Here is a 22,144-nt window from a genome sequence, read left to right as displayed (position 1 = left end):
GGAGGCAGGAAAAAAATGAAAACACAGGTTGGAGTACATGGAAACTTCACACAAATGATTCAGAATCGAACCCAGGACCAGGAGACCTGAGGCAGGAGCACTTCTCATTGTGTCACTGTTCTGGCCATATTTTTATTCTCTCAATTCTTTTGAAGGTCATTTTTTGAAAGCTAAAGAGTCACACCCTGCATGTTGAGTTTTCATGAGAGGTTCGATTGGGTAATGAAGGCAATGTACTAGAATTTCAAAAATATCCTGGAAAATGTGCATTTTTACTGACATAGCTTTAAATCTGCCTTTTCCCCTTCCTCCTCTCATCCTCTCCTTCTCCATTACACTCACCTCCTCTGTTCCACTCTCCTTCCGTCTCCCTCTCTCCCTCCCTCCCAGTTCCTGGGCCTGACCGTGCTCTGTGTAGGGATCTACGCGGAGGTGGAGAGGCAGAAGAACCGGACTCTGGAGGGTGTGTTCCTGGCGCCGGCCGTGGTTCTGATCCTGCTGGGGCTGGTCATGTTCTGCGTCTCTCTGGTGGGCATGGTGGGGTCTCTTCGTGACAACAAGACCCTGCTACACATGGTGAGTGACCAAGTTACCTGTCGCCATTCTTGCCCTAAAGGGAAAGTAATCAATATTGTAGCTCCACATGGCGAGCACTGTGAAGTTGGCAGCTCTACAAACAGTACAACCTGATGCATTGGCTTGTGCTCCATTTGTGTATCGGTGGTGCTTTTGTCCCAGAGATATGGTGCCAACTTTTTGCAGGGGGTCACGTGACTCTTATCGGTGTTGTAGGGGGGGCGGGTGACTTCACACCCCGAAACAAAGGTGCTATATTTCAAGAACGAAAGGACCATAGGAGCTACTTTCAACGGCACAAACTAGTACAAATGCGGTGGGTTTCATTGTTTGTGCTGTTTGTAGGGGGGCCAACTTCACAGAGTTGGTGAACAAGGACAAAAAAACTGTCATTTCAAGGGCACCTTGCCACTCGGCATTGAAGCTTTAAACGCTTCTCGGATGGTTCTCAAAGGTGTCACAAGTCACGTAATGGTGGATTCTGGAGTCTCAGGATCATCATTAATCAAATGATCATCATGAATAGTCATTTTATAGGCCTTTCCTGCAGACAACAGACATTCTAAACAATTTGCATAGTACAAGTGTAATGCCTAGAATTTAGACAGCGCAAAATGTAGTTGTTGTTCAGCAACTGTAGCGATTCAAACAACAGCATTTGGCTTTTCTTGAGTATTGCATAGTCCTGGAAGCTTTTTCTTTGCAAAACCTCCATTTGTTACGTAACTATGTAACAACATGTGTGTTACAATTAGACTAACCCGTGTTTTAATTAAAGCCATGCAATCTTTAGATCATTCTTACAGTAAACCTAAGTGCAGCACAGTATGTAATAAGGGAGAGTTTTCTTGTATTATACGTCATTCATCACAAGTGTGACATTTATTTGCGCAAAAGGCACCTTTCTTTACTTCTTTCTGCCCATGCAGATGCTAAGCAGCATTTGATATCGCAACCACTAAAGCAATTGCAGCAGAAAGAATGCGTAGTGGAAACAATAATTGCTGTTTTGGGCCTGTAATGTTTATGCAAAGCAGCACTGACATCTTGCATGTCTGTGATTGGGGATGAGTCATTTGCTGGAGTCAGGTCGATGCTGTATTCAGTGTGTGTGCCTGTGTGTGAGCCGACGAGGCAGGGGTTGAGGGGTTGGGGCACCGAGGTTGCAATTAGCAGAATTAAGCCCAGAATTTAATGAATGAGTGCCTCAGAGAGACAGATAACCTGCAGGCAGCATGTGCCTGTCAGACCGGTGTCGGCAGGGCCTGTTGAGAAAGGTCTACTCTTGCCAGGAGTGGCTTGCGAGATGAGAGGGTGTCCATCATGTTGCTGATGAGGAAGGGCGATGAATCATCTTTTCCTCTCCCTGTCTTGGATTGTCCCATGAGGGGCGGCAGGGTGTGAGGTGACCTCCTGAATAGCACAGTCTGGCCTAGGGGCCTATCAGTACGAAAGAACCAGGCCCCACACCCCCACCCTGATCCAAAGTGTTGGCAGGAGCACTGTTTTGCTATAGCCACCTACAGGAACGAATGTTTTGTTCACTTATTTGATGACTTCTTTTGCTTCTTCTGTGATGTGGAGTGAAAGTTGGAGGCTCAGTCTTGTTCCTTGCTCTGCCAGTGGACAGTCACGAAGGGTGTTAATTGAACCGAGAGGTGTCTTTGACATAAGTGATGTGCTGAGAAGAGAACAGTGCAGATGTGATGTCTGATGTCAGGCTGTTGCCTCCTGCCCTTGATAATGATCCCAATTGTACCTACGGGACATGCTTAGGAATCGATTGAAGTTTGACAAATTGAGCTGGATCAAACTGTCGGAAATGGTATTCCACGGGACTAAGCCTATTAGTGGATGATGTATAGATTTCAGATACAAGCTAACCACTTACAGCTTCATTTTTAGTTATTTTCTACACTGACGTACTTTCCTTCACAGAGTAATATACTGTACTCTTAGCTGCTTTGTGTCTTATTATCTCGCACCTGTTTTGAATTTATAGGAAATGACGTACTTCCAAATAGAGATCGATCGTAAAACTGATTGATATGACCTGGGGGGAGCCTTTTGGTAATCCGCAGTAAACCTTACATCAGAGCAGAATCCCTCTGTGCAATAGAGCCTACTTAGTTTTGGAAAGTCCATGATGGGTAATCACTGCAATTTAAAGCTTCAGTTCAGCTGTGAAATTCCCTTCTATTTTATTGTAATGCAGAAGTAGAGAGAGGGTAGCCATGGTACTGAATACTGAATAATGGGCTTCATGGATTCTTTCCAAGTACAGATGTACACATCCTCCAAATTCCAGACAGCTCAGTCAGTAGGTAGTTCTTGAATTTGCATGCGAATCCAAGGTCAGCATTATTTTAAGTCAGGGGTCTATAGCCCCAGGTCTGGATAGTTGCCTAATAAATGCAAGTTAACATGCTTTCAATGACTGCTCCATAATTATTTAAGCCAAGCAGCCCAATCTAGGTGTTTTTACAACGGTTAATGGCTTTAAAACTTAAACTCCTATTCAGAAGAACAGTACAACTGGAACAACTAGAAAAAGCATGTCTGAGTTGGTGCTATGGTTCTCTTTGCAGTGCTGTTTTGCTGGGCTCTGTGATTACTGATCAGAATGGTGATGTCATTAGAGGAGTACCCCAAGGATCTTTATTAGGAACCCTGCTCTTCCTAATATATCTAGATTCTGGTATTTTAAGCTATTTAAGTTCGATAATGATACCAAAATGAGTGGATTAGCAGACACTGACAATGCTGCAAAAGATATTCAGATATACAGTATTTGGACACAATTCATGTAGTCAAGCATAGAAAGTTACAGGCAGTTGGGAAAAACACTTTAAAATAGGAGACCTGGAGCTTCAAGAATGGAATTGAGCTTCAATGGGTCACATTCCTAGGCTTAAAGGAAAGTGATACTCTGATCAGCTGAAAGAACTGACTCCTGAATGGATCCTATGGATCTACATAGACAACCCAATGGGTTTGTTCAGAACCATCAGTGAAAGACGAACCAGAGGATATAAGAAAACACTTCAGGGAAAACGGTCTCCTGGCAGAATGAGATCCTCCGATTAATCAGCTGGCCTCCTCTCCTCTAACCTTTCCTATGATCCATACAGAGCTGTAATTTTTTGTGCTAAAGCCTTTTGTACACTCATGTAAATATGCTATGTAGAACATTGATTATGTCTTAGTTGCCCTGTTTGCTTTCTCAATGTGTGTTCTGGAGCTCGGTTTCAATTAATTTTGAAATAACCTATTCTATGCGTTTCAAAACACCATATGGCAAATGGTTTGGAACTGTGACATTGGTTTTGAAAACCAAGGTCAAACTGCGATGTAAGTAATGCTTGTTAATGTTTGGTTCCTTGGTGGCCCTAATTTGCTTTTTAAATTGCCCCAGTAATCTTTAAAACAAATTAAATGAAAGTCACGTCTGACTATTCAGCAGGTGGCCTCCATTGCGGATACTGTACAGGTTCTGTGAAGAGAGTGTGCTGTGATTGTTTTTTTTTTGGCAGCAGCCTGAAGGCCCCTCTCTGTGCTGACCAGCGCGTATTTCTCTTCCCACAGTTCCTGTGTGTTCTCAGTGTGCTTTTGGCCCTGCAGGCCGTAGGGCTCATCACAGCCCTCATCTTCAGCAAGAAGGTAAGGTCATGACTTTGCCTTCAGTCCCGGCCTGTGCCGAAAAACTAGACCTGCATCTGTCATGTCATAACAGTTTTCCTGCTGTTGCTCACCGGTACACTGTGCTCAGCTCGTTCCTTTGCTTGAACACTCTAGAACACCCTGTTCTGTGCTACAGTACGACAATATCCAGTGCTCATTAAGAGCTCGGGAACACATCTGCCAGTGTTAGAACTCCGGAATTCTTCATTGGCTCTCGACTAACTGAAAATAAAATGTTCTGTCAAGTGCTCCATGTTCAGCAAGTGCTACTGTAGCCCCAAAGGCTACGCCAAATCTCGTTATCCCACAATCTTCCCAAATTACATCAGGCAGCTGCAGCAGTGATTTGGCTTTATTCTTCTGACTTGCTCTGCTGTTGATCTGAAAAAATGCTTAGGTGCTAATAAAGTCTCGCCCCCTTTGAAGAAGAAGTCAAAAATGAAATTATTCTTTGCAGTGCTTTCATCTAAAACAGTCTCTGCCTATCTGATATTCTGATACAGTTCCTGAACATTTGTATTCTATCTTCATTTCAATGCTAGAAGGGGGAATGTTTGAAGTACTGTACATCTTGCCTCTATTCCCATTGTCAGGACTGTACAACACCTGGTTAGCAGCTGTTCTTTAAAAGTCAAGATCATCAAAATCCTAACTTCTGGTGAAGGGAGGTGTGGTGGTGAAGGGAGTATTTCACTTCAGCAAAATAGTATTTTAAACAGGCAGTAGAAAAAAGAAGACAGAACGAGTTTTAATTTAGTTTTAAAGATAACTCAGTAAAAAGGCACAGGGCACTACACTATTAAAATGAGCAACCCTACCCCCCCAAAAAAGAAGCAAAATGTTAGTCGTTATGATTGCATTCCAGGCCTCCACGGTTTGGGCAAGAGGCATTCCCTGAAGCACATGGTTTAACTGCAGACAGGTTGGTGCCTGCTCCAGTTTATGCTTGGTGTTGTTCCCATTAATGTTAGCTCTTAATTTTAGTTTTAAAATGGCATGGCTCTGTGTATACATAAAGCTATATAGATGGCTTATTTCATTATCAAAAAAGCTAATTTCCACTTCTTTGTGTGTTAGTGTTGGAGAGAGGATATATAAACCCTGGCAGTATGATCTCTTTCAATCCTTCTGAGTGGTTGTGTAAAGGCTTTTCCAGTCTTTTTGCTGCTGTTTTTAAGTGAAAAGAGCAGCTGATTCTTGTGATGCCAGGAGGTACATTAAACATAAGCTGGAGTGGGAGTGAGACTAATTTTTTATATAAATATTTTTATATAAATGTTTTCATCCATTAGTTCATGGTGGTAATGCATATCAGTGAGTGATGTCTACTGTAATGATTCTTTTAACTTCAGGAATTCTTGATGAAGTCATCAAAAGTGTCATGCTCCCTGGGTGTCATGTCATGCTATGCCTTTGGTGATTAATCGTAGAACTTTATCTACATCGTAAAGGAACTTATTGTTACCCCTGGAGTTAAGCCTAAAAATCACCTTTTGTAGTTTTACAGAAATATTTTTCTTGTACTTTAATGCAAAAAACGCATATTTTTCAGTACTGTAGTGCGAGCGACCCAGACTACAATTCAATTTATTTTTTTTCCCAGAACTAATCACACCAGACCGATTATTAAAGTGTCTCTCCTAGATAGGAAAAACTAGGGTTTTCCAGCATTTACCCTATGGCTTAAACAAGTGTCTTCTGTCTTTTGCCCAGACCTCCACTATCTTCCAGAACAGCATTCGAGAAGGCATCAAGCACTACTATGACGACCTGGACTTCAAGAACATTTTGGATTTTGTTCAGGAAAAGGTAAGACTCACCGACCATATAAATGACTCTCTGGAGGTTGTGTAGGGGCTTTCCATGTGGCATGACGATGCAGTCTATTATAACTGTGTTTTGGTATGACTAGGTTATTACGCATTTTTTGTTGTGTCCTACCCTAAACTAAAGTGTTTGTTGTTTGGAAGGAGTGTACGCAGCACAGACAGAGCATTACTGATACTGAAGACTTCTGACAATAGCTGGTGTCAGTGGCAGGTTATGTGGTGAGGCACAGCTTGCAAAGCAAGCAGAAAGGTGATTTATGGTCCATTCAGTCACAGAGGAATCTTTCTCCCACCCTTTAAATCACCCCAACCCCCTCCTTCTCTCAGTGCAATTTTTTTGTGCTGCATTTCCCAGCTTTCCATCATGTCCAAGACATTTGAAAGGAATGACGTTCCCCGGTAACAGAATTTATTTTTCCTTAGCAGGAAAACATGCAAAAAGCACCAAATCAAATGCAAGCTAATGGCAATAAAAGCACACCCAATGCCACTTAATTTTGCCGACAATCCAACCCCATTCTTTTTTTTTACTGTCTTTTCAACATCTTATTCGCCGTCTGAGTTGAAGCACTGTCTGAAGGCTGACCTCCATTCTCTACAGGGTCCTACTCTGCTTGATCCCTCAGCCTCTGTCAGTCATGGCAGCTTATCAAATCATATCCCTATTTAAATCCTGTCCTCTAGTTTTATTTAAGAAGTCCTTACTTTACAAATGAGAAGAGGCCATGACAAGAGGCCTCTTTGATTTGACTCCTACAACATGGATGGGCAGCTTCCTCTATCTCTCATCCTAGCGTTAATCTCGCATCAACAGGGTCCGCTTGTCGGCACGCCCGTCTCCATTTGGTGGTTTGAACGAAATCTTTGAGCTGACGTTGCCATTAAATGCGACCAAGAATACATACTCAAACTGGCGCGTCGCTCCACCTGCCGTCGAAGTTGGGGGGGAGGAGAACAAAGTAGCCAATTCATAGAGGAGGATTATTAGGAGGCATAGGAAATTTGGCCAGGACGCTGGGGTTAGACCCCTACTCTTTTCGGGAAACACCCTGGGATTTTTAATGACCACAGAGAGTCAAGACCTCAGTTTTATGTCTCATCCGAAGGACGGCGCCTGTTTACAGTATAGTGTCCCCTTCACTATACTGGGGCATTAGGACCCACATGGATCACAGGGTGAGTGCCCCCTGCTGGCCCAACTTACACCTCTTCCAGCAGCAAACTTAGTTTTTCCCAGGAGGTCTCCAGTCCAGGGACTGACCAGGCTCACACCTGCTGAGCTTCAGTGGGCTGCCAGTTGTGAGTTGCAGGGCGACATGGCTGCTGGCTGGGCAGCTTCCTCTATACAAGATTTAATTAGTGCCCGTAGTTCGCACTGGTGTTTCACTGTTGATTCTGAAGAGGTCTACCTTTAAGGATACTGGAATCGGGTCCCCTGGTTGTCTTTCTGTTCAAGACTAAAAAGGCTCAGCTCTTATAGCCTGTCAGTGTAGGACATTGCCTTGATCTCAGAATGGTAACTGGCTGTTCTTCACTGGACAGATTCCAGAGAAGCAATATTTTTTCTGTAACATAGTGACCAAAATAGTACATTGTATTCTAAAGGAGGTCTTACTAATTATTTTGACAATTTTAAAATAACATCTCTTGATGGAAATTTGTCCCTAGACATAGCTCCGGTGTCTCATGCCAATGCCTGCTTTTGGATTTCCATTCCTTTTCATTTCTGCAACATAGATATTATTTATGCTGAAAAGATCCACGTTTTCTCTTAAGACAAATCCTAGAGGTCAGTCAATGTTGATAGTACCAGGCCAATGCAGACTTAAGATTCTTTTCCACGCCAGGGTGTGGGGATTGTAGGCCAATCGCCATCCTTTTATGAACATGAGCAACTTTGTGTAACAGAGTAAGAAAGTGAAACACTTGTAATACATCATCTTAAATAGAATTTAGTGAAGACACTTGCATTTTGCTGTACCAGGGCCAAATTTGGCAAACTGCTGTACTGCAGTTTTGCTTTGCTGACCTTCTGCCATCTGTCAGAATAAAAAAAAAAAAGAACATGAAAATGTGTGTTACTGCAGTAACAGCATGCCAAAATGCTTCGAAACAGCACACAGCGTTTTAACTCATCACTCATCCCACCCACATTGAAAACTTTTTTTCCTCCATATTAAAAACTTAAATTGATCTCTGTAAAACAGCATAATGCTGTTTTTTTTTGTTAGTTTGCTTTAATTACTGTGTCTTCTTTTAAGATGATTACTGCCATTATGTTAGATAAGTTCTCTTTCAAATAAATTTCTCATGGCAAGTTTCTCAAATTAGCTGAAGATAACTGTGTCTGACATTTTGACATTTAAGTAGGGTTTGCGCAGGATGTAGTTTTCAGAAGTTACTGACATGGCTGCCGATGAAAGAGAATGTGACGTTAATTCATGACCATCAAGGGTGCAGTCTTGCCTTGTGCCCTCTGCTTAGAGAAGAAGCTTCAGGCTGCCTTGATCTTTACCAGGATTTTTTCTCTGTGGAAAAATGATAGACTAATGTCCTAACTTATTTGCTAAACTGTTAACCTCAGTTTTTCAATGTGCTTCAATGTACAGTATTTTCCACTTTTGTATTCTGGTTTGTGTTTCACTGTCGATTCTTTAGAAGCCCATGAAAAGGTCCAGCTCTTTCAGCTAATACAGGACATTCCTTTGAATCTAGAAATGTATCTGGTTACCTTTGTCTGGACAGATTAAAATAATAATAATAATAATAATTGCTTACACTTATATAGAGCTTTTCTGGACACTCCACTCAAAGCGCTTTACAGGTAATGGGGACTCTCCTCCACCACCACCAATGTGCTGCCCCACCTGGATGATGCAACAGCAGCCATAGTGCACGAAAACGCCCACCACACACCAGCTCTCAGTGGAGAGGAGAGCAGAGTAATGTAGCCAATTCATAGAGGGGGATTATTAGGAGGCCGTGATTGGTAAGGGCCAATGGGAAATTTGGCCAGGACACCAGGGTTACACCCCTACTCTTTATGAGAAACACCCTGGGATTTTTAATGACCACAGAGAGTCAGGACCTCAGTTTTACGTCTCATCCGAAGGACGGTGCCTGTTTACAGTATAGTGTCCCCTTCACTATACTGGGGCATTAGGACCCACATGGATCACAGGGTGAGTGCCCCCTGCTGGCCCCACTTACACCTCTTCCAGCAGCAAACTTAGTTTTTCCCAGGAGGTCTCCAGTCCAGGTACTGACCAGGCTCACACCTGCTGAGCTTCAGTGGGCTGCCAGTTGTGAGTTGCAGGGCGACATGGCTGCTGGCTGGGCAGCTTCCTCTATACAAGATTTAATTAGTGCCCGTAGTTCGCACTGGTGTTTCACTGTTGATTCTGAAGAGGTCTACCTTTAAGGATACTGGAATCGGGTCCCCTGGTTGTCTTTCTGTTCAAGACTAAAAAGGCTCAGCTCTTATAGCCTGTCAGTGTAGGACATTGCCTTGATCTCAGAATGGTAACTGGCTGTTCTTCACTGGACAGATTCCAGAGAAGCAATATTTTTCCCAGGAGGTCTCCCCATCCAGGTACTGACCAGGCTCACACCTGCTTAGCTTCAGTGGATTGCCAGTTGTGAGTTGCAGGGTGATATGGCTGCTGGTCATAAATGTGGTCATAAAAGTGCAATAGTGCAATTTTAACACGGCATCCTTAAAATTCTTCTTTTTTGACTATATACCTATTTTTTCCCATCTTATTATGTGGTCAGCAGCCATATCACCCTGCACCTCACTACTGGCAACTCCCTGAAGCTCAGCCGGTGTGAGCCTGGCCAGTACCTGGATGGGAGACCTCCTGGGAAAGCTAAGGTTGCTGCTGGAAGAGGTGTTAGTGGGGCCAGCAGGGGGCACTCATCCTGTGATCCATGTGGGTCCTAATGCCCCAGTATAGTGACGGGGACACTATACTGTAAAAAGGCGCCGTCCTTCATATGAGACGTAAAATCAAAGTCCTGACTCTCTATGGTCATTAAAAATCCCAGGGTGTTTCTTGAAAAGAGTAGGGGTGTAACCCCAGTGTCCTGGCCAATTTCCCCATTGGCCTTTACCAGTCATGGCCTCCTAACAATCCACATCTATGAACTGGTTTCTTCTTCTCACTGATAGCTGATGTGTAGTGCAAGTACTGGTGGATCATCCAGGTGGAGCTGAGCATTGGTGAAGGTTGAGGGGATTACCTGTAAAGCTCTTTGAGTGGAATGTCCAGAAAAGCACTATATAAATATAAGGAATTCTTCTTATTATTTATGATGATATTGATAACATTGAATGTTTTCCCAGTGCTGAATTTTATCTTTTTGAACTTCCTCTACAGTTTTTGACAATCCTCCTAATTTTACTATCCCTGCAAACCTAGATCTAGATCGTTGATATAAATCGGGAAGAGCAGTGGTGCTTATACATCCCTGTAGTACTCCACTAATGAATTCACCCCAGTTTATTGTGAACAAATTTCATTTTTCCCAAACACAATAAAATATGTACTATAAATATAAAAGGACTCCAGTTTGAGCTTTTTCCCCTCACCTGTAGTCCTTATCGTTTCCATTAACCCATCTGTCCACGACATGAGTGACTACAGTGATGGGGTGAGCTGTCCATCCCCTGGGTCACAGGTTTGCATGTAGACTTGCTGGGTTATCAATTGAAGATCAATGTGCAGTACAAGAGGATTCATCTTTCACAATACCCCTCTGATTACTGTTTGTGTTAGACTGGCTTTTGCTTTGACAGTGATAAAAAAAAAGCAATATCAGTCTCGACCTTTAAAAAAGAAATGCTAATCGTGACTGTGCTGGTGCATCTGGTCTTTCTGGCTGTGCACTTGAGAACTCTCCTTTAATAACTCTCAAGCAATCAGGGGGAAGGAAAGGCAGGGAAATTAAGAGAAGCTGCACTGGAGTCCCATGGCAAATTATCTCAAAGGAGAGTACAGCCATTGTTGTGGATTATGGCTGGAAAACAAACAGTGCAGCTGTCAGTTATGGGAGTGCATTTATTGATTTTTGTGTTTTCAAAGGCTTGTTCCTTTCTAAACGTTTTGTCTGGTGAAGTTGCTTCTAATTATATCAATGTTAATTTGTCATCTTACTATTTAAATTGTTTGTTCATTGTTTTTCTTTTTGGGCTATGGTTTTGAAGTTTAGCAAAATCATGTGATGGCTGTAGAGGCACAGTGGTCAGCATTGCTGCCCTGCAGGGCAGGAGCCTTTGGCTTCAATTCCTGGGGTGCTGTCTGCGTGGAGTTTGTATGTTCCTGCCCATGTTCACAAGGGTTTCCTCCCAGTGATCACAGCCCAAAGACATACTGGTAGGTTTTATTTGACTTCTGGGAAAATTGGCCCTGGTGAGAGTGTGTGTGTTTGTGTCTGTGTATATATCTGTTCTGCGATCGACTGTGTGCCATCCAGGGTGTACCCTGCATTGCACCCTGTTGCTTGCTGGGATAGGCTCCGGTGCCCCTATGACTACGTATTGGATAAAGCATTTAGAAAATGAATTGATGGTTGTAATAGCTGTCTGTAATGCAAAATGTAATTAAAAAAAATCTTTAAAAAAGTGGTGTGGTGGTTTCTCAGGTAGGTTTAAAATCCTGTATTGAGGTTATGGTTGCCGTGTCACCAGCTGATTTTTCACATGGTGGCATGTAATTAGCAGAATGCCTCTGGTATGGGCTTGGGATTAAAAGCGCTGGCTTCTCCTGGCTTTCTGGCAAATAGCAACTTCTGTGAGGTGACAACAGGCACTCAGTGAGAGAGGTGCTGCCCTCCTTTCAGGTGCTGTGGTGCCTTTAGCATGTAAAATGAGTTACAGTATGACTCTGTACTCTAGTCTGGGCACTGGTGCCTTTTTCGACAGCTCCAAGGGCTTGATGTAATCTATTTCATGCTGCAGTTTTTCAGTGTCTGCCTTAGAGGTGTGTTGCTTCCCTATGTGAAAATCGCTGAAATCTGAGCTTCCAAGTGTGCAAAAAGTATCAACATTTAAATCTAGCATCCCATAACACTGTGACACTAGTAGTGTCTGCAGTTGCCTCTGCACCCTGTGTGCTTGCGAGGTCAACGCTGTTGACTGCGAGAGACAGCTCTGGCACAAGCAGCAGCAGACTGGTTTGTGGGTACACTTGTGAAATTGCATTGTCAGTGTGAAGTATGGTTTATCAGTGGCAGCTGGGAGATCACGAAGGTGCTTGTGAGTCCATTGCTTTCAAGAATTCATGAAACTACCTAAAGTGGATCATTTCGCCATGGATCCATATGCCCGAGGAAAACTTCAGATATGTTCAGTTTCTACTGCAGGACTGCTGACATCACCAGACTGTCTGGCTGTAATTATAGCTTCATTACATTAGTCACAGAGACATCCATCAGTGGCGTAATGATAGAAACAAGAACAAAAAAAAGTTTATAAAAATGTCTGCAATGAGGTTCACTTCCACTCAGTGTGACTCCCGCGGCAGAGAAGGAAATTGAACGATTCTATAATAATGTTGGAAGTGTCACCCAGTTCATCGCCTTGTTAAAAGGTTAATTGGGAGTCGCAGGAGTGCGAGGAAGGGAGCGTGGGCACATTCATCACAGTAATTAACTCCCAGCGCTCCCAGGATTGCCTTCACATGCCTGAGGAATGATTGTCACCTCGGAGCACCTGGCTGTGCGTCAGCATGGAGTGGTTCTGCACAGGGCTGGGATCCTGGGGCTCGGCCTGAGCGACACCGGTACTGTCTGGGTCTGGTAATGCGGAGCAAATACATTTGGGTTCCTCTTCAGGGTCTTCTCCTTTCCATTTGACCTCAGAACCCAATTATGAATAGTTAATGGGTGAAGTAAAGGTTTTTCAGGTATGTCTGCTGGTGTTCATTTCAACTCTGCTCACTGTCGCTCAGTTCAGCCCTTAATTGAGCAAGAGGAACGACTAACCAATAATTTACTTTATTTTCAACTCCTAAGAAAGTTGTAAATGTCAAGATGCTCTTGCTGGTGCCCAGACAATTAGCTGCTTAAGTTCTAAAAGAAACAATTGAAGAAGTAGATGAATGAGTGGAATTAAGCATATTGTACAAATAAGTAGCAGAGCTCAGATGAAGTGAAAAGGAGTTATTGTTTAAGAGATTACCTTTCCAAGAAGAATAGTTGAAATAATGTGGTGGTGTTATGGATTAGTGGAGAAGCTTCTGGACATAGCAGTAGAAGCCTGCAGGTTCAAATCCCACATGGGGCACAGCTTTTGTACTGTAATTATGAGGATCTGTAAAAGACCCAGATTCACTGCTGGTATTAACTGAAAAGCACTGTCATCATCTTAGTGTGTCAACTGAGTAAGAAATATGTTTTAGATTTTTGAGAAATGAATGGTTTTATGTGTATTTAAAAACAACAAAAATATTCCTTTTAATTGATGGAGAGGTATCTGCCAGAGCAAATTAATAATTATTTTATGTAAAATCAGGGTGGAGTGTTAATTATTCATGCTTTGTAGTTCTGTACAATTTGAGGACAAAAGCTTTTGGTTCATTTTGGTTCATTTCCTCTGTCTCTTTTTTTTTTCTTGCCTTCAAACCTTCCCCTGTTGGCGGAGCCAGTTCTCATGCTGTGGAGGAGATGAATACCAGGACTGGGGCATCAACCAGTATCACTTCTGTAACGGGACAGGCCCGCTGGCCTGCGGCGTGCCCTACACCTGCTGTGTGCGACACAAGGTGAGCCCTGAACACCCTGCCCCTTGCTAGCACTTGTGCTAGAAGCTTGCCATTCTGTGAACTACAGGATGTCTGGAGGGGTAATATTTAAATGTCGCACAAAGAAAAATTTGGGTTGCTGTTGTAAATGGGGATCCGAGAGGATCATTCTTTGGATTCTTTAGTGGGGGTGTTGGGAATACAGTGCTCTGCAGTTCTCACAGGAATAGCATACACAAGTGTGCATTTTTATGAATGTTAAAGTGCGTCATCCTCTGGTGCACTTTAAGAAAATTCTAATTTTTAAGAAAAGTGCCCAATTTAGAAGTGACTACTATGCATCCTCAACATGGTGCATTGCTAAAGGTTCTTATGAATATCTCCTACCCCCCAATCATCATGGAAAAGCATGTCTAGAGTTTCTGTAATAGTCTAACTGTGATAGTGGCAACAAACTCGAATAACTGGAGAATGCACAAAAAGCATAAGCAATAATTCCTTTTTACTATAGGAAATCAACAAGGCTGAGATTACCGTTTCTGCATCAAAGCACAGAGGACATCCATACGATAGTTGCTGTTCCTGTGGTGGTTGTCATCAGAACTCTTCAATCTGCTGCCTGATTGAACATTTCTAGTTATACACAGAAGCTCATCTTCAAATGTTTTTATTGGTATCATTCCTGCCACCTTCTCAGTTTGGCATCTTCTATGAGGCCTCTCCCTGGGTCTAATTATCTCTTTCAGGATCTTGTATAGAGTGTTCCTGTGGTATTTGACGAGGCTTTGTGGCTATTAGCTTACTGTGTATTAGCAGAAACCCTTGCAACTCCTCTAACCCAGCAGTGTTAGAGGGTAAGTCACAATTGCTCACCTCTGTCCTTCTGGGAGTCATCAGTATGAAGAGGGTTTATTCTGTTGCTAAAATAATAGAGCTGTGGTTTAAGAGATTGCCAGGGTCGTTATTTAATTATTTCTGTTGGTCGTCTCCTTGCAGGCCACACGCCCAGGAAAACCTCCTTCGTGACAAACAAAAGATAATTACTTCATAATCCAGTAAAGCGCTCGTTAGCTGGTTGAGATCGAAGACTAGGCTATTAATAGATTTGATTTGGGGTGCTTTATTGCCCAGTAGTGTTTTAGCGTTTTCTTTACATAACTGACTGTGGGAGATTTTCTCAGTAATCTCTAGTCAGATTAAGAAAAGGTCACGCTCGGTTTTGTAATATTCCTCCCATATCAGAGTCAATACGATCAGCAGGAGAAATTTTAGTTTTCTTCAAAACGCTTGAATATCTTTAACATTTTCCTCAAAAGAAAACAGCATATATTCCAGTTTTCTGAATAATGGGGGAAAATATTTAAATTGTCAAGCTGCTGGTTTTGTCAGACTTGCTCAGGGGATCTTGTCTTTCTGCTGCCAATTTAATTTCAGTGAAGTCAAGCAGAGAAATGGGAGAGTGTGTCATTTATTAATCCCCGATTCCCCTCCCCCATTTACTCCTGTCCAAGAAACTGTAAACCATTGCTGATGTATCAGTTCCTATAATCAATTTCACATCCTTTTTTCCTGTGCATTTTGAGTCTCTACTTAGCATAATTTATAAGTCAGAATGTGTGTTTGTCAGGAAGCATGTGCAAAGAAACAACACAGACATTACATTTCTGCCGTTCTCAAACTTTTTGACTCGCAGATGCTTGGAAGAGAGCAGCTTGGCGTGAGAAACATGTCCTGCAAGAGCCCACTCAGAAATGCAATGCAGCTTGGGATACAAGCCATTCTGCAGCAGCTCCCACAGATATGCATTTTTTGTCAATAACTCATCTTCTAACAGGAAGCGTCAGAGCCAGCAATCTCACATTTAAATCAAAAAGATCTCTTCAAATCTCTAATGAAATTAAACAGAAAGTAATGTACCGGGCTTTAGTCATTTAACTGAATCAGCCCTATCTAGGGATATTGTCTTGTTGTAATTTCTCATTTGTTTACTGTATTCAAAACATCCAGTTTCCCAGGGTCTCCCAGTGATTGAACTCCCATACTGGAAAGTGAAACCAGGCCAGAGTCTGAAGAGAGGAAATGTGTAGGTGTATGGGGAGTTTTTTATGTTTTCAGCAGACTGACTGTTCAAGAGGAGATAGGAGCTATGTTCTAGAATTAAACGCATTGAATTTAAATGATCTTTTAAAATTGTATAATGCATTAGTAAGGCCTCATTGGAATATTGTGTACAGTTTTGTCGAAGTACAGTGTTATAGAAAAGACAGTTGCTTCACAGGAATCAGTGCACAGAATAGTGACCCGATACACCAGAAAATACTGAGTCTTTTTAGTCGGGAGCAGAGAAGACTCCAACGAGACCTGCTTTAAGTATTCAAAATCCTCAAAGATTGTAATCAAGTCAGCACATTTCTGCAGAATGAACAGTGAAACATGAACCAAGTGGCACAAGTAGTAATGTAGAAAGGCATTTAAAAGCTAGAACAGGAGGCATTTCTTCTTCTGTCAGTCTAGTGACAGTGATTGATTTGGTGAAAATCTAAAACTATGCAGTGAAGCCTATTAGCCATTTTGCAGCATGGGAACATTAGCCTTCTCTCAGTGGCTCCCCCTTCTGGCCAGCCTAGGTGCCTCTGCTGCACTCAGTGAAGGGAATTTTGTTCTGAAGAAGCCTCTGCAAATCTGCTGAATGTCTGATGTACTGCCGTGAATGCGCTGATCGTATGATTAATTGTAAACTGTGTATCTCCAGACGAAAATTTCCTGCTTTTAATTGATCCCTCCTTTTCCTCAGTTTAAATTCTCCATGAAAATAATGTCTTTGGAGTTTTGCCAGTAAGCTTAGCTGGGAAGGAAGGCTTCCCCCATCAATGATGTGTTTTTTTTCCCCTCTTCTCCTCACCACTGCTCTCCCGGATTCAGTAAAATTAACATGTTTTAATATTCTCCCCTGAGTGTCTGCTGTATTTTGGCAACCTGCTGATATGATGCTACAGAAAGCCTAGTGTTTTGCAAGATTGCTCTCACTTCACAGCAGAAGCAGCATGTGGCTATTTCAAAAATGGTACCTCTGTGTCTTGAGACCAGTGCAGATGTGTTAGGTGTTCAATCACCGCATCGCTCACAGGAACCACTGAATTCCCATTTTTTTCCCGACTTGTATCGCAGAAAGTCTTTCTGTGTAGCTCATATGGGATGTAAAATAACACTTTCCTGGCATGTGGGTTTTTAAAACACTCCTGTACATCTGAATGTTGTATGTCTTGTTCCTCATACACGTCTGATTTTATGTTTTATTGGTCTGTTTATTTGTTTATTTTTCTTTTGTCTAGAATAGAAGAGAAAGGTCAAAAGCAGTAGTACGATGTTCCACAAGCTATTACATCTTTTGCACACAGAATTTCGACCACATGTCTTCAGCCCAAGAGAATCCCCAAATTCACACATACTGTACGTGGACCAATGACAGGACAAATCTTGGTTTTGTTTTTCATAGATTGTATTTTGATTTTGCTGCGCACTTTTAAAAAGCATCATATATAAGAAACGGAGAGTATGGAACGTAGTGGTTCTTCATTAAAGCTTGAGTTTAAACTTCATTAAAGTTCAAGTTTGAGTAGCACTAGTGCATTTCTGTAATGGCAATGAGCCCTGCTTCTCTAAGGTGAGAAATGTGCACAAAGTCTTTCTAGGTAGGCTCTTATTGATTAGCTATGTACTGTTTTTATATTTTAGATTTACTGATCTGTTTACTCAGATTTACTCAAAATATATCAGCGATCTTTAAATATCTTGTATTTAATTTGGGCAGGTATCTGCTGTTGGTGTGTGAGTGACAGCAGGTATCTGCTTTGTTGAATGATATAAGGCAGGAGTCACAGATGCTGTTTGATCTTGATCAGCATAGACAGCCTCTCGGGGATTTGTTCATCTCCCGGTAATCTTGTTCTGCTTTGTGTGTCTGGGCAGCAAGAGAAAGAAACTATGATTAGCGGTGCCGATACATACTGCTAGCCAATGTTTCGGCAGGCACTCCGGAAGGCTGTTTACCTTGGGAGTTTATCATTCAGGGGTTTAGGAGACTCTAATTTTGTGTGTCCAGGGTTTCGCTGACCCTCAAATAGCCTTTTTTTTTCTGCTAACGCTAACGCTGTAGATGTTACAGGTGACGGCCCTGCATTGATGGCAAGCTGATGCCTGCAAAGCCCCAAGTTTAGAATTCACAAGCCTGAAAACTTGAGGAAGTGCAAAGAATGAGAAGAGCAGGTAGGGATTCATTCCATAAACAGTTTTAGCAGCAGGCCTTTCACCCCACAACGTACTCTTTTACCATTTATACTCAAGACTACCTATAGGGCTGCTTTTCTGTATATTAACCATGGTATTCCCTGGTATAATCGTAGGCAGGTGTAGAGAAGCCGATTGAAAACATTGGTAAACCCTGATAGAGTATGGATTAATTGCAAAGCATGACGCAAACTTGGAAATGGAACAGAATTAATCTGAGATACACAGAGGACCATGATAGTCTTTAATAATGGCACAGGCCCCCTGGAAGCTGCACCACACATAAGAGAGTAGTGAAAAAGTATTCTCTTGTTTAAGGTATTTTAATTTAAAGCTCCCCCACCACTACCCCTCCTCCTCCCATTTTCATAGGTGCAGAAATGATGATAAAAGCATTCAGGGAAAACATTTACTAGGAAATGGCACAGCAGTGATGCCGGGTAATTTTTTTCCAGCCTTTGATAGCGGAAGTTTTAGATGGAGTTGTCCTTCGCTACAAAACACTTGTCTCTGTCAAGGGACATCTGATTCAGGCTGTAGGCCAGTGAATGTTCTGTTTGTTCAGAGAGGGATTGAGGCAGACAGGAAGAGAAATTGGAGGGAGTAGTAGAGCATTGTGTTTTCAATAAAATTGCCTTTCTCACTCTTGCTGCAACAGGGCAAGGAGGTGAAGCTTTCTATTGGAACTGAAAGGTCCATTTCCAAATAAACAGACATCAGGCCCTCGCTGACTGTGGCTGATTTGTACAGTCAAGGTCACTATGGGAATAGAAGATTTTTGGTGAGACAAATACTGCATACGTCTGGCTTAGACGGTTTCCAGCACTGCTTGCATTTGTAGTTCAGACGTGCTGAATTTCAACAAAAAGAATACATTGTGACTGGGGTTACTGAGCCTTCGGCAGTAATCGAAATATCACTGCTGTTTTGCTCTTATTGTGTTTTATCAACCAAATCAAAGTTATTCATTAATGGGGAATTTGATGTGTTGGTTTCAGGAAGTGTCTCTTACAAAAAAAGCTTGTTAGAGTTAAAAAAAGCCATCTTACCCTTCATCCTTTGTCTCCCAGCTTACATCTTCCAATGTCATGTCTGAGTTAGCAGTATATTTAGCATCAATAGAAACCCATTGCTCTAATTATGCATGAGTAGGTGAAAGATAAAATATACTGATTTTGAATATGAATGAAACGTTTGGTGTAATTTTGACTAATTGATCATTCATGACTGGAGTTCAACAAGCACAAAATCACCTCATTAGTGAAATTATAATTGGATGATGGACCAGGAGAAACTGCACCAATATTGATTTTGAGTGATTTTGCACAAGCACTCAATTGATGTGGGTCAGATGATTTAACTTGTTAAATATCAAGACTGGTGAAAACCAAGAAACCAAGAACATGGCCTTCAAGCCATCAGCATATTGCATACTGGATAAAGTTTTAGCACTGGTGCCTGGAGTATTTGCAGCCAGAACCTTCTAACCTGGCAAGACGTTGCCACCTATCACTGTATGTCAATGATGTGCCACCATTTGGGAGACCATATTCATGACGCTTCATGAAGATTGATGGGTAGGTCAAAGCATGATGGTCTTGGCAGGAGTGACTGGCCTCCATTTGTAGTGATTCTTGGCAGCCTGACTGAATGGTGCTACATTGCTCAGGTCCTGGGGCCTTTGGCTTGTTCCCCTACCTGTGAGCACAACCTGGAACGATGGCATTCCAGCTTCCAGCAGGATGACGTGTCCTTGTGCTGCTTGTGTTACAGCTTTCTTGCATGACAAGAGTGTGACAGTTATTCTGAGATTGCCCAATTTCCCAGACATGAACTCCGTTGAACATTCATGGGTTGAACTGGGATGACATGTGGCCTGTTGGGATCAGAGACCAGTGAACAGCCTTTTTCATGCACTATGAAAAGAGTGGGACAGAATCCCACGGGATAGCATCCAAAACCTGATGATGTGAAGTAGTGTGCCACACATGTACAGCCTGTATTGCTTTCAGAGGTAGCCTCATGCTGCTAGCCTGTGAGTTTCACAGTAGACTCCTGTTTAGCGCAGTGAATTCATTTGTCACTTCTGTTTGATGAGAAAAATAATAATAATGGCTGCGAGAGAAAGCCCAGTAGAGAATCAGAAAAGAGGGAGCCAAAAAGATATTGGCAGCTTGTATCCTGCAATAGGTAATTCCTTCACTACCACTAGTTGGATGAGTGGGTGTTCAAAAAACATAACTCATAAACATAGTTTATCAGGATTATGTTTAATAGTAATTAGCTGATTAACCTTGGTTCAGATACAGGATGCATATGTGTGGGTGTACATGTGTCTTTGCAAGGATCTTAAGGCTTTTCAGAGACTGTCCAAGATCTATTATGATTATTGATTATTGGAGACTGATTTCCTGGAGAGGGGCAACTGTGGGGCTTATTTTATCCCACTGGGAGTTTTTCCTCTTCCCCGTGCCCACGCGCTCTGTAAAGAGCTCTACATAAAGGCTGCTGTATCATATAAATTGCCTTGAATGTCATGCAAGTGTGTGGCTGAGGGTTCCACTGCAGGTGCAATTATTGAACAAGTGGCTGGTGCATCGATTTGCTGTTCTGTGATGGGTGATGTTGAACTACATTTGTGACGGGCGGCAGGAGAGAGGAATGAGCTGTCCGAATGAATTAACAGGTTTAGCATTTACTGTCCCACCTCTCACCAGACCTGCTCAGCACCGTTTCACATAACTGGGCAATGCGTCCTGCTCAAACTACCGGCGGTATTCCAGATAAACTCCAGTCAGACAGCTAATGAGTCCTTATTTTTAAATGCTTTTCGCATCGCAGGAGATCCCTGTAGTGAGCTCTCTGTCATCATCTGCCAGTCATCCGGCTTCTCCCCTATTCAAGGGTTCTGTTTGCACAGCTAATCCTCTTAACATCTTTGTTTTATCTTATTAACCTATGCTATGGCATTTAAGCTGCACTTTAATGAACATTAAACTTCTTGGGAAAGTAACACTAGCCATTGTAAGATCAGTGTCTAAAATAATTGCTCATTCTTGTCCTCTGCCCTTGGAGGACAATATTTGCCACTCCTAATCGGCCCATCTGCTCCCAAACACATACAGCTTATGCCATACACCATGATGTTTAGGGTAATGAGCTAAGGAGACCAGGTGACTTTCACATGAGAGGGAGAAGTTCTACTAGAATAATTTTGGATAGCCAAAAAAACATAACGTCTCTGGGTTGTGGGAGCAGTCTGGAGCAGCCAGTCACTTCTCACATGGGGTTAGCATGCAAACTCCACACAGACAGGCACACAATGCTGAACACCATCACATTGTGCTGCCTACCCCTTCTGGTATAAAGTTTAAAAAGACAGACTTCAATTTTTTTCTTAATTACTGTTTGTGTCAAAATGAGTGTAATCCACACATATTAGAATCATAGTCTCATTGCTCCAAAATAAAACTAAAGACATCTTCAGGTTTGAGGCGCTTCTCCTTGTTTCTGATATCTGTGGAACTCCACTTCTTTCTGTGGAATTAATCTGTACTTGTCCCTTTGCAGCTGGTGAGCTGACACTTCTCCGCACTCAAACGTTTAAAACTTCTTTTTTTTATTATTTTGGGGATGCATCAGGTGGTTTTGTGTCTGTGAAGGATGGAAGCCGGAATCCTGCTTTTATGAGTGTTGCCCGTGAGGGCCCAAACCCTGTCGTTTTCTCAGCTCCAGATCTCTAGCTCTTAATGTCAGGCTGGGAAAATAGCCCTCTACTATCTATAATAGCTGCTTCTGACGCAAGCAATCAGAAAGAGAGCTGTGGGGGCAGGGTGCAGTAGGTATGTGGATTATTAAAAGGTAGTGTGAGCAGCAGGAGTGAAGGAAAACAACGTCGGGCTTCTAAAAAAATATTAATTTAGAAAAGGCTCCTGCTGTCTGGCTCAGATTCTGGCGAGTCAGACGGAATTGCTTGCTCTTTTGATTCAGTTACTGAGTAATTTTCCTATTACAGGGATAGATTAGATG

General features: G+C 42.4%; 1 protein-coding gene across 2 annotated transcripts in view; it reads left to right on the top strand.

Moving 5' to 3' along the window:
• LOC102689647 (tetraspanin-15) overlaps positions 1-22,144 on the top strand; it is a 79,044-nt gene that overhangs the window by 35,994 nt on the left and 20,906 nt on the right. For both annotated transcript variants that reach the window (XM_015344585.2, XM_015344520.2), the window contains exons 2-5: positions 391-576; positions 4,162-4,236; positions 5,971-6,066; positions 13,733-13,849. In XM_015344585.2, the coding sequence (XP_015200071.2) occupies positions 391-576; positions 4,162-4,236; positions 5,971-6,066; positions 13,733-13,849 (474 nt within the window). The remainder of the gene's footprint in view (positions 1-390; positions 577-4,161; positions 4,237-5,970; positions 6,067-13,732; positions 13,850-22,144) is intronic.

Source organism: Lepisosteus oculatus, chromosome 2, assembly GCF_040954835.1.
Source record: "Lepisosteus oculatus isolate fLepOcu1 chromosome 2, fLepOcu1.hap2, whole genome shotgun sequence".
Lineage (NCBI taxonomy): Eukaryota > Metazoa > Chordata > Actinopteri > Semionotiformes > Lepisosteidae > Lepisosteus > Lepisosteus oculatus.
Note: the sequence above shows the minus strand (reverse complement) of the source record. Positions and strands in the feature narration are given on the sequence as shown.